The following is a 12,547-nucleotide window of genomic DNA, read 5'->3' as shown; positions in this document are numbered from 1 at the left end:
CGACAGCGGCGATGCTTTTAATTTCAAATATCTGGTCAACAATACTTTGGACTTAAAAGTGACCATGGGCAATGTTGTAGATAATTTTAATCTTGATAAGATTGTAATTGGTCATTTTTTAATTAATTGCATCATTGGGCAGATAATTGCAGTCGACTATCATTTTTACAATTTTTTAACAGTCGACTGTATATTATCTGCCCAATCATATAATTAATTAAAAAATGACCAATTACAATCTCATCCAGTTTAAAATTATCTACAACATTGTCCATGGTCACTTTTAAGTCCAACGTATTGTTGACCAGATATTTGAAATTAAAAGCATCGCCGCTGTCGTCGTCGGCGCCGCTGTTTATGACTCTCTTTTAAAAAATGCCAAACTTGTGATCACAAATTGAATTATACTGTAATACCGGTAGTTTAAAGTTGTATCACCTTATTGTTAAATACATTGGTTGTCTTATAAGTTATTGGAGTATTATTTTGACTGTCATATCAATATTTGTAATTAGAAAATATATTTAAAAATTTGTATTAATTATTATCAGATTGTTATCGACTGTTAATTAGTAAAAACAAAACAAAAAATTGTCAAATAATCACATTTAAGAAATCAATTAATATTCCAATCATTTGCTGACCAAAGAATAGAATGAAGACCTCTTTGAGTTACAGTTTTGGTTTTATCTAAATTTAGAAAACGATTCAAAAGACTTCGATAACCTTTACCAATGGTAGCGATGGCACGGCTGCCACCAGTTGTCTCATCCAAAGACTCAATAGAACCAATAGATGACTTGCAAATAGGTTTATATGGTTTAAAGCTAATTATTGCCTTAACTTCCTCTTCATAGGGTCTAAACACAGTTATTGGTCGCATAGTCTTTGCCTCAACTATTATAATACATCCCCAAGTGGTGCCTAAATATAACTCATAGCGATCTTCATCTATTGTCATTGCACTCACTCGACAACTTCCAGCTGTTTTTAATTATATTTACGTAAAACATAATATTTTCTATATTTATTAAAACAAAAAAACTTACGATTTAGATGTTCTTCAATACTAATGGACATCAAGCTCTCAGAACAGGGCGCCAGTTTGGAACAGTCAAGTTTGGTCAGAATAGACCGCTTATGGACATCCCATTGCCATATAATACAACCTTTGGGTATAATTTTTTATGTAATAATTACTGCATTTAAATAATAAAATTCTATACCTGGATATAAATAGGTCCAAACATAACGACTCATTGCTATAATTTGAAAGACATCATAACGTTCACTAATGGGTATTCTACAGTCGGTGCTATCGTCGTCATAATGACTGACCACATGAAATGATTTTACGTGAGATTCTGATAATGTAATTATAGCGATATTGCCTTCAGACTGTCCACACCATAGCTCACAATCATTTGATTCATTATAATCATTATAATCAACATTAGTCACACACAAAAACGCTATGCCATTATTGCCGATCTCTTTAAATCGATGTTCATCAACAGTACATAACCAGAGTCGGCCACTGCTGCTGGAAATGGCTACTTGTCTAATGTCATTCACATAACACATGCATCGGATAGCGGTTGGTGTATTGTCTTCCAGTTCTAACTTAATTTGAGTTTTTTGTTCAAATGTGTCGATTGAATAGATATAAATAGTAGTCTTTGAATCACCGAACCAGAGTTGATCGTTAACCAGACATACACTCATAACTGTTATACTTTCCAATGATTTGATTGTCTGGTATTGAGTCCAACACAAACCGTTACTCGATATAAGATCTGTTTGTTTTCCAATTCTCGATAATATAACTTGTAATTGATTACAATTGTCGACTCCATTGGCACTCAAAACAGCATAATTCTCATTCAAAGCTATTACATCCAATAAGTGAGTAAATTCTGGGGCGGATATTATCGATACAATTTGACTGATTGATGGTCTATCTCTAGGTTGTTGTGCCCAACACAACGTCATTAAATCAATGAAATAACTGGGATATAATAAGTCTCTTTGTGTAAGTGATGGTCGTCCACCTTCAAGGATGTGCTCTTTAACACACTCATGGTTCTCAAAAGGTAATCGAAGTGTAAGCAATTCATATAAAAACATTGCAAATGAAAAGCAATCAACTTTTTCAGTATATTCCTCTTCACCATTATATCGCATAATTTCTGGTGCCTTTAATTAGTTAAATTTAGTTAATTGTAATAAATAATAACAATAATAATTTTTATTATTTCTAACCATAAATCCTTCGGTTCCACCAAAGCCTTTAGTTCCAGTAGGAAGTGATGGCCTACTAATGCCATAATCAGCGAGTTTTATATCAACTTTTGGACCTTCAAAGGGATGAATTTGTTCAAAAGGTTGGGGTATTTCCCAAACCAAAACATTCTCTGATTTAAGATCACGATATATAATATGCTGTCGATGTAAATATTCCAAAGCTTTTGCGATTTGAAGTATTATTTTTTGGACAACTATTACATTAAATTGAGTCCCTGAGCGCCGATAGTTCTTAATTATATCATCAAGTGATCCCATGGCAGCCAAATGAAGAATAAGAGACAAAGGTTTAGTACACAATCCAACTAATGGTACAATATTTGGATGTTTTAAATTCATAAGGATATGGAGTTCTTGTCGAGCAGTACAGTAAGCTTTACAGGCATATTGCATGGGATCCCTTTCCCATCGGCTATTTGCTGCTTTAAAAGCTGCCAAATGAGAATTACGTGCTCCATATCCCGGATCAATTGGTTGTAACATTTTCATTGCCACACATATTACTTGATTATTATCTGTATCTTTAATTCCGGCTCTAAAGACAAAACCGAAAGCTCCCCGTCCTAACAGTTTTCCGTGTCTTATTTTATCGGGTTTTATTAGATAGTGATCTCCAAGATCAGAAAAGACTGTGTCGGGTGCTATGGTTTGCATCACGAGTTTGGAATGAATCGGACAAATGACTGTCTTTTGTTGATAAACAGCTAAAATGCATTCTTCAACAAGAAATGCATAAACAACTTGTTGTTCACAAATACTAGCATTTTTATCACAGCTTTGAATATCTTTTTGGAAACATTCAACTGAAGAGAATTGACTTGAATCACGTGAATCACAATCCATACCACTATCCGGTGAATCGGAAGATATACTTCTTTTGGTACCATCATTAGGTAAATCAATCTTTTGCCATTCAGTATCAATAGGAGATTGTAAGTGATTTAAAGATAAATTTGAACGATGTTTTGGTGAATTTTTATTCTGATTTAAAGATGAATTATGACTTATAAGACATGAAGTACACGGAACTAATCGGGTGACTAAAAATTTGCCTTCTGATGTGTGAACAAAACGTGTGCCAAGTGTTGGATACCAGTCTTCAAGTAAAGTATCCATGTGTTCAACTATTATCACCAATAATTTTGCTACCATTTCTTGATTCGGTTCTATTGTATAGAATTTACTGACGCCCTCAACATCACAGGTCTCAACAAGTAAGCTATGGTTCGGTAAATATATTTCAAGTAATGATGATTTAATAATCTGAATGTCTCTCCACTGGCCATCCATTCTAATCAAAAATTTCATGTTATAGTAATCATATGGACTCAGAGGCAGATGCGAGAAGACTTCTTTGACACGAACCAAATATGTATTGAAATGTTTTAAAGCCATTCCTGTTTGCCAACAAAGCCATTCGGCTTTTGTATTCAAAAATGAAAGTAAAATGGGATCTGTTTGTGCAGTTGAAGGTATCCTAAAATATGATCTAATTATCTCTATAATTGATTCATCGCCTAAAATACGTGCCATAAGTCTTGACCAAAATCCACTCGGAAAATACGTCATCACAAGAAGTCTATGTATTGAATGTGTTGGTCGACTAAATACATTAACATTGCATTGAATTTGATGATTGGCAGACAATTCAGTATCTTCTGATACATTCACTTTGATGTCATCAACAGATACTAAAGAACATGATTTTGGTGTTTCAAACAGTGATTGCGGTTGAAAATGAAATTTTATGGCATTTGGAGACAAAACATCTTTATTTCTTAGAGCCCAACCTCGAGACCGAACAGGAATCTAAGTATTAGTAGAAATAATTACCGGTAATGAATATATCGGTAATTACTGTAATACATGATAAACATTACTTACTCTGACATCACAACCGGAAAGTCCAGCGCGAAGTTGTTCTTCTCCGTGTAATAGAGAAGGGATGAGTAGATTACGAGTATCCCACGTGACGGCCACTTCAAACTTGTTTAATAAATTTAATAGATATGTTTGAGCATCACTTGGAGCACAATTAGATAATTTCAACAAATGTTTCAAGTCTTCAATCTTCATGAGACCGTTTTGAGCGTATGGATTAATCTCACGAATGGTCACTACATGTGCTAATACATCGAAAAGCCATTGAGGGTCCAAAAAATATATGTCTTTAAGATTTGAATCATCATAATGAAGAAGAACTCCATTTTCATGTAGAAAAATAGTGGCCGAATGCAGTTCAGACATATCACGGAATGTCATACCATATCTATTCATCATTTCTCCGATAACAGCTGTCTTGTATTGTTCTGATCGCAGTACTGGATCTTTTCCTTCTTGTTTTCTTTCATAAGCTAAATAAGAGACGACATCCTCGAGAGCCAAATAAGTGGCCGGAATTTTCTGCTCGAGTAGTCGTTCTTTACTTCCGGGACAACGCAATTCAAATACAGTATCATATATGAGAGTTCGCAAAATTTTAATATTATGTTTGGTTTTGATACTGATTTCAATTGAATCAATCACTCGAGGAAGACCACACTTATCCGGGTCGACGACATTAATAAATCGTTGTCTTATATTCTGTTGAAGCTCTTCGGCATAAAATGGAGGGAAATATTCTTTAATCAAATCATAATGAGTGCCAACAATAATGACGGGTGAATTAGGAGCTCGGGCTTGAATGTTGACCAACCATTGGAATATACCGTCAATACCTCTCTCTCCGTCTATTATTTTCCAAACGACTAAATATAAAGATCTTTTAGAAAGAAAATACTGATGAGTTGCATAATATTCTCTTTGACCGCCAAAATCCCAGGTCCTGAATGATACCGAACCAAATGATGGCTGTCCGCGGATTCTCTTCTCATAAGTCCAGTCACACACATCCACACCAACTGTTGATATGGTGACTCCTCGTGGAGTTTTCATATTAAAGTTCTTATTGCCCATTCTTTTACCCCAATGCTCGGGAGGCTTCCGTTTATAAGTACCGGTTCCCTCTTGTCTTAACAGTTCTATCAGAGATGTCTTACCAATTCCTTGAAAGCCGACAATCATTAACTTCATTCTGGCGTAAGGTTTGGAACTGATTTAAATAAAATAAATTAGAAATCCTATCATTTAAATTACGGTAATTAAAAAATTACAAACTTTTCTAGAATTGATTTTAAATATCCAATTATATCCATTGTTTTATACTTTTTACTCTCAATCATAGTCTTTAATGGTTCGCTTAAATTACAACCTTTTGTATTTAAATTCCATAATTTACTTAATAATCCCATTTCTGGCGGTAAATAACAAATATCTTTATTTCCCGAAATGTTTAAAACCGACAAATTAGACAAATCACTGATATGAGTGCATATCTCAGTTATATAATTATTTGACACATCAAGCATTGAAAGATTGGCAAAAAGCAATTTATTATATCTGAGACCTTTAATTAAATGATTATTTTCGTCTAAATTTTCAAATTCATCATTTATTGCATCTTTGTCTTCACAATTGATCACAATTTGAGTTAATTTATTGTTTGATAATATAAGAGTTCTTAAATTATCTAAACGATTGTGTTGTCTGTGAACACAAAAATAATTTGTTTTGAGTGATGTGACACTTGATTTAAGTGATGTAATACTTGATTTCATTGAACTCGGAGGTGAATCCAAATCACAGTAACACGAAATTAATTCACAACTATTACAGTCATTATCTGAATGATGAAACCATTCAGATATTTGATTATGAGATAAATCTAAGTGTTTTATATTAACTGGATATGACTTAATTGAATCAAGTGATTGAAGACAATTATAACTCATGTTAAGTCTCGTTAGGCTTATGGCCAGACAGGAGAGCATCGGTGGGATTCGTTGAAAACCATTATGAGATAAATTAAGTGAAACTAAATTACAAATTTGTCGATTGTCTGATTCTTCATCATTATGTGCCACAGCCATCACTTCAATAGACTTACTCCAGAGATTCACATGACTCAACTCCTTTTCAACTAATGTTTCGCTAATAACACAATTAGTTTCAGACATTTGTTTACTAATATCTTTGGTTTTCTCTTTTATTATTTGGCTTTCAATAGGATTAAAATTTCGATGTTTTGGAGATAAACTGATAGGACTTGTATTGACACGAATAGGAAGATCACGTAATAAGTTGAGTGAGAGATTGATTTCACGTAATTTAGAGGCCGTCCAAAAGGCATACGGAAGTGAATGAAGTTTATTGTTTGACAGATCTATGATATGGTTTGTAAAACACTATTAGTTATATAAAAATAAATAAATTATTTATGCGTTTATCTTATTAATTACCAATCAATACAAGTGATGGCAATTCAAACACACACTTCGGGATGCATTCCAAGCAATTATCCTGAAGATGTAATTCTTGCAATGACGGCAGTGACCAACCTATTAATCAATCAATTTTTGTAATTAAATTATATTAATGGATACTAATCTGTCAAACCATTGATTGAACAGTTGTGAGACGTAAGAGACGAAGAATAGCTTCGAGATTTTCTAAGACGATTTGCACCCAATTTGGTTTCAAGTGGTGACAGCAGTTGGTCATCAGTTTCGGGAAGTGTTTGCAACTGGTTTTGTGATAAATTCATGACTACTAGTGATGGCATTTGAAACAAACAAAACGGTATTTGTTTTAAATGATTGTTTGAGATATCGATTCGTGTGATTGCAGTCATAGCTGTCAAATGGTTTTGTAAATTAAGCTTAAGTTTAACGTTATGAGTGACCACTGCATCGATTAACCATTGCTTCTTCATTTGTGTCAACCCGTTCACCGAATGCCAGTTAATCATAACGGCCTGAGTCGGGAATATTGAACTGAACGTAATGTTGCCCATAAAGCCGTGTTGGCCACCACTCGGCGACAATAAATTCAATTCAAACGCCTTTTTGTTGATTTTGTACTCCGGGTCCGGGTATGACTTGGCCACCAATGTCTTAACCAAGTCCTCCATCATTATCACAGTTATCAACGATCTGATCCAAACCACAATTACTCGTAACACTCGTCACGGATCACATCAATACATATCATATGAATCAATGAATACAACATTTATTTACTAATTTCTATCACAATATTATTAATACATTTAAAGCATACAAACAAACATTAATAACGTTTGTATAGAAAATCATTGATTTGAATGAAAGGGCAGTAAATGTCAACATTTAATACAAATTGTTTTAAGCAATGATTGCATCATAAGTTTACTCACTTTTTACTCAAACATTAAATACTTTATAATTACTTTATTTAATAATTGTTTTAAATTTCAATTTATAAATTAATGAAAACATTGTGAAACAAATTATTTTATTTTTGTAAACGATTTTTTATTTACTAATTAAGTTATAAGTTTTTAAAAAACATTTAACAATTAAACACATATAACATTGTCATTTGATAATTTAAGTGTTATAAAATTGAAATAATAAGTAATATAAGTGTTTATGAATGATATTTAAATATTAATAGCAATTAAAAATAAATAAATGTTGACAACAGATATGAATAAATATAGTTAAGTATAGCGCCTAAAATACAGTCATATATACGATATATACGATTATTTAGATATTGACTTTAATTACAATTTTGAGTACTTTATTATTTATATATAATTATTTATATTCAATGGATTTTAGTTACATTAATAAAATTGTTATAATTTATATGTAAAATATTAATAATATAATTGTTTCAATCGTCGACCCGATTCATATTGATGTCAATATTTGGCGAATGAGATCCAGAATCCGAGTCATACTCGTTATGAGACATACTATTATCTGAACCATCGATTTCATCCATTAACTCATTGTCGAAGTTTTTGTTGTCATTAATGAATGGATTGGTGTTTGTCATGTCATGAGCTTCCAAAACATTTTGACTGTTATTATCCTTATACCTAAATTCAACATTAAATCTATTAAAATATAAACCATTAATAAACAAATTGACTAAAAAAACAGACCACAAGTTTCTCATCTCTTGACGTCTACTTTTCATAAGTTGTTTATATTCTGATATTCTTAACTTCTTTCCGTCAACAATACACGTGCGTTTAGGTCGGGGTCGGTACCGATAGTCCGGGTGCTGTTCCATATGTGTTTTGGACAGTCGTGACTGTTCCTCATAATAGGGCTGCTTCTCTGAATTGGACATTGATTTCCAACGAGCGCCTAATTCATTCAACAAACTATAATAATTGTTTGAATTTTTTGTTTAATATTAAAAATACCTAAAATTTTGGAAATGTTAGAGTTATGCATATCAGGACAGGCTTTTAGTATTTTTCTTCTTTCATCTTTAGCCCAAACCATGAATGCATTCATTGGTCTTTTAACATGAGGTTTGCCGTCGGCATCTTTTTTAACCTGACGTATAATTTTTGCTCCCAAGAGTTTGCCTTAAAATATGAAGTAATATTCAGTTTAAATATTATTTTTTAAAGATATTTAAAAGTTATAAATACTTTGACACGTTATGACTGATTCACTTTTTCGGTCGCCATTTTCTGATGAGGAATGATAGCCAGTACTGTCACTCTTATGCTGTTGTGTTTCGGGAATTATCATTGATTGAGTGTTGTTAGCATTAGCCAAATACATGTTTATGCTATCCATTTGAGGCATAAACTCGAGTCCAGTGGCGTGAATGGCCATTGAAGTGAAAGGATTTTTATTGAGAGCTGTGGGAAGTGATAATGAATTCCAGTAGGGGTTGTCTGCAAACATAGCCATTGATGGTGTTTCATGTGCTGAAAGAGGTAGTGATTGTGAGAAAGACGACTGATGTGTTAGTCTTGATATAACGTCAGTCGATGACGATGAGGACAAACAGTTGTTTTTGAGTTTAGGTTTACTTAGATTGAGCGGTGCGTTAGAGCTATACTTTTCATTATCACCGTTCATGTCATCAAAGATTCGGTGATTTTCTAAATCTGTCATTTGTTTAGATTCTTTCATATGAGTCGGCGATGAAGGATGTGGTGATGTCTTGACGTTATTATATATTGAGTTATGGTTTGGACTTAATGACGAAAATTTGTCAATTGTTTGGGTGTTGGGGTAGTTGAAGCCATTAGTAGGAATGGTTGGAAAAGATTTCATTGCATTGCCGTTAAAAAATGGTAAAAACATCAGTTGTGCTGCAGATGAAGGCAATGCTGCCATCGATGTCATTGACAAATGTGGCAAAGAACTGGTGGCAGCTATATATTGACCACTCAATTGTTGCTTTAATATCGTAGAAAATATATATAATATTACAGTATTATAATGTATATAATAGTATAATAATAATTTTGTTTTAATTAAGTTTAGAAAATTATAATAATAATAATAATAATATTATTATTATTGATTTAATTTATATAAGATATATTGATTTAATACTATAAATGATATAAACCTGTAATTCATAGATTCTGTGTTGTTGTTCAACAATCTGTTCTCTTTGTCTTTTCATTTGGCTTTCCTCTGCTTGCGATTCAGTCGATAAAGACGAGCCCTATAATCATGTGTTAATAAATACAAATGTCTTACAAATTGATCGACAAAATTATGTTACAATAAAATTTATAGTACGATATTATTTTATATAAAAAGCAATCCTCTTATATAATAGATAATTAAAAATATTAAAAGTAATTTTTTACAAAAAATCTGACCCTGGCTATTTTATTATCAAAATCTAATTAATGTAAAAATTTAAATACTATACTCTATTTTGTATTAATTATTATACCGATAAACTCTAAATGAATTCTTAGTCAATATAATTTGTAAACTAAAATATAAAATTAAAATAAATTATCAAATTTATTGTTTAAATAGATGTCAATATGTTTAAATAGATTAGATAATTCAAAGATTGTTAAAAACTTTTATTTAGTCAATACAATAGATTTTTTTAATCTATTATGAACTTTGCTTTATTTGCATTATTAATGTTTCAATTGTCAATATATTATCATATTTTGCTTTTAATGCAATGAATAATAAATTGTTTTCCTAACTTATAGTTTTCACAATAATTTTCAAGTCAAGGTATTTATTTAATTAAATTTTAATCTAACAAAATAATATAAAATATCATTTTGTTTAAATAAACAGTTTTATGAGTCTTGAATATAAGTAAATATAAGTATCAATAAGAAATTTTCGCATATATTGAAATAATTTAAGTAAAAATAAAAGCAATCTAATTATTGTCATAAAAATAAAAAATATAATATTAATAAAACATAAAATTGTGAAACATCTATAATATTGTTTAATAAAATTATAGGAGATTTTAGTCGCTCTGAAAGCATAGCTATAATTGTATTGATTTTTTGTTATAAATTGTGTTAAAGACAATAGAGTCTACATCTTATCCAATGGCGGACAACATTATTGTTTATTGGATCAAATTGTGTGGACTTTATAAGTAAACGTCTGCGCAAAGCTATTACTTAAGAAACTATTGTTATAAAAAATAATTTCTGAATACCAGTTGTTGATGGCTAACCAATTTGTGTCTTAAGTGCTGCAACTGTTCAATCATAGCCGTCAGCTTCTGATCTGTTTCACCAATACTGGTGTTGTCATTGGAGTTGGCGGCCAATCGGGCTAAGTCTAGGGCACTGGTCAACAAATTAGGGCTTTTGGTGTCCAATATTTGATCCGTATCTATATTATTGAATTTATTGATCCGTTTGAGTACATCATCCATAGTCGTCCGTTTTGATGAAATTTTGTCCGATTTGTCTTTCTTTAAGTGTTTGGTATTATTATTATTTTGATGAACTACTTGTTGATTATAACCATTGTTAAGACAATCATTTGGTTTAATTCTTTTATTTTGCTTAAGAGTTGACTTGATTTCATCATCGCTTTCACTGGAGATACCGGTGCTCTCACTAGTCATGCCGTTATTGTTACAAATCTTGTCATTTGTTTGATGCAACTCCTGATGATTCATAGCTAAGCATTAAACAAATCTTATTGAAACTTTAGCTGCACTTTGAATGTCTGTTTTCATGAGTTAATTGAATACTACTTAGTACTGGCAATCACTCAAAACAGAGATCAAAAAGTCCTGTAATTAAACAGAAATAAAAGATTTAAATGATTTGTTGTATGCTTTGATTGTATGACAACACTAGAGATTGTGATATTAACTTATTATTTATTATTAATATATATATATATATATATATATAGTATAAATATATTTGACTTTTAGATTCTTGTGTTTACAATAGTTTGTGTGTTAATAATAAATGTCATAAAAATATCTGAAAGACAATCGATATTCAAAATGACAAATCCTTTAATACTAATTGGAATGAATGTCAAGAATTTTGTTTCACTAAATAATATTATATAATCTGTTAATTTTTAGACACAAGTATTACAAAGAAAATGTTGAAAGAATTACTGTTCACTATATAAACCACAGAATTATTATACAAGAATCGACTCTAAAAACAATTAAAAAAACTATTATTATATATTATTTGCAAATACAAAGTAATCCCTTTTGTGTCTAAATATAAATTATGCAAACAATTTGTAGCGAATTAGTCATTCATTGTATGATTGTGTGGCAAACAAAATGAGTAATTAAATTATACTTTATTTTTAACTCTCATTTTCACAAACACCACAATATATATACAGTTTATAAGTTAACAAAAGACACTCATTTCTATAAATGGGTGCCAATACTGTTGTTTAGTCCTTAAGATTTTTTTTTGATAATTTTGTGTACTCTAATGTAATCTTTAGCTTATTGTTCATAGAAAAACCAGAGAAAACAAGAGAAAGAGAGAGAGAGAGAGAGAGAGAGAGAGAGAGAGAGAGAGAGAGAAAAAGTATGTATTGTTTGTGATTAACAATTATCTGAAAAACATAGTCATCACTCAGTCTTACTGATAACTAATGTACAGCTAATGTATAGCAGTTAATGTTTTGTGTATTTTACAGTATATATGCATTACGCATATATTTGCGGATAATGTTTTGTTTCAACTTTAAAAATAATACCGAATTAACATATGTTAATATTGTTAATATTTTTTGTTGTTATTTTAATAAAATAGTCGTCATAAGACAAAACACATTTTCAAACACTGAAAACAATAGAAACATACTATCATTTGTAGATATTTTTTAAAATAAAATATTGTAAGAAATAT

The 12,547-nt window shown here is 31.0% G+C and overlaps 2 protein-coding genes across 2 annotated transcripts; both read right to left on the bottom strand.

The window, feature by feature from the left end:
- Positions 1-582: 582 nt before the first annotated feature.
- Positions 583-7,463, bottom strand: LOC128963080 (leucine-rich repeat serine/threonine-protein kinase 1-like). The gene is made up of 8 exons (XM_054309547.1): positions 6,799-7,463; positions 6,642-6,740; positions 5,461-6,565; positions 4,189-5,395; positions 2,263-4,113; positions 1,227-2,196; positions 1,050-1,169; positions 583-984 (listed from the first exon to the last, which is right to left on the bottom strand). The coding sequence occupies exons 1-8, from the start codon at positions 7,313-7,315 to the stop codon at positions 617-619; spliced, it is 6,237 nt and encodes a 2,078-aa protein (XP_054165522.1). The 5' UTR covers positions 7,316-7,463; the 3' UTR covers positions 583-616.
- A 598-nt stretch (positions 7,464-8,061) lies between these two features.
- On the bottom strand, positions 8,062-11,431 carry LOC128963601 (transcription factor Sox-6-like). Its single transcript, XM_054310113.1, has 6 exons — positions 10,858-11,431; positions 9,775-9,873; positions 8,837-9,599; positions 8,603-8,770; positions 8,336-8,543; positions 8,062-8,269 (listed from the first exon to the last, which is right to left on the bottom strand). The coding sequence occupies exons 1-6, from the start codon at positions 11,326-11,328 to the stop codon at positions 8,062-8,064; spliced, it is 1,917 nt and encodes a 638-aa protein (XP_054166088.1). The 5' UTR covers positions 11,329-11,431.
- Positions 11,432-12,547: the final 1,116 nt, after the last annotated feature.

Source organism: Oppia nitens, unplaced genomic scaffold (genome assembly GCF_028296485.1).
Source record: "Oppia nitens isolate AA-2021 unplaced genomic scaffold, nextdenovo-longstitch-racon4-pilon3 scaffold7_pilon_pilon_pilon, whole genome shotgun sequence".
Classification (NCBI taxonomy): domain Eukaryota; kingdom Metazoa; phylum Arthropoda; class Arachnida; order Sarcoptiformes; family Oppiidae; genus Oppia; species Oppia nitens.
Note: the sequence above shows the minus strand (reverse complement) of the source record. Positions and strands in the feature narration are given on the sequence as shown.

Bases quoted from the DNA above. Each gene is read 5' to 3' on its own strand.
- LOC128963601 (XM_054310113.1), bottom strand. From the start codon at position 11,328: ATGAATCATCAGGAGTTGCATCAAACAAATGACAAGATTTGTAACAAT. The intron at 8,544-8,602 runs GTATTTTTAATA...TGAATGAATTAG, and splicing joins TAACATTTCCAAAATTTTAG to GCGCTCGTTGGAAATCAATG. The intron at 8,270-8,335 runs GTCTGTTTTTTT...TGTTGAATTTAG, and splicing joins CAAGAGATGAGAAACTTGTG to GTATAAGGATAATAACAGTC.
- LOC128963080 (XM_054309547.1), bottom strand. From the start codon at position 7,315: ATGATGGAGGACTTGGTTAAGACATTGGTGGCCAAGTCATACCCGGAC. The intron at 6,741-6,798 runs GTTTGACAGATT...ATTGATTAATAG, and splicing joins TCACAACTGTTCAATCAATG to GTTGGTCACTGCCGTCATTG. The intron at 6,566-6,641 runs GTAATTAATAAG...ACCATATCATAG, and splicing joins GCCATCACTTGTATTGATTG to ATCTGTCAAACAATAAACTT.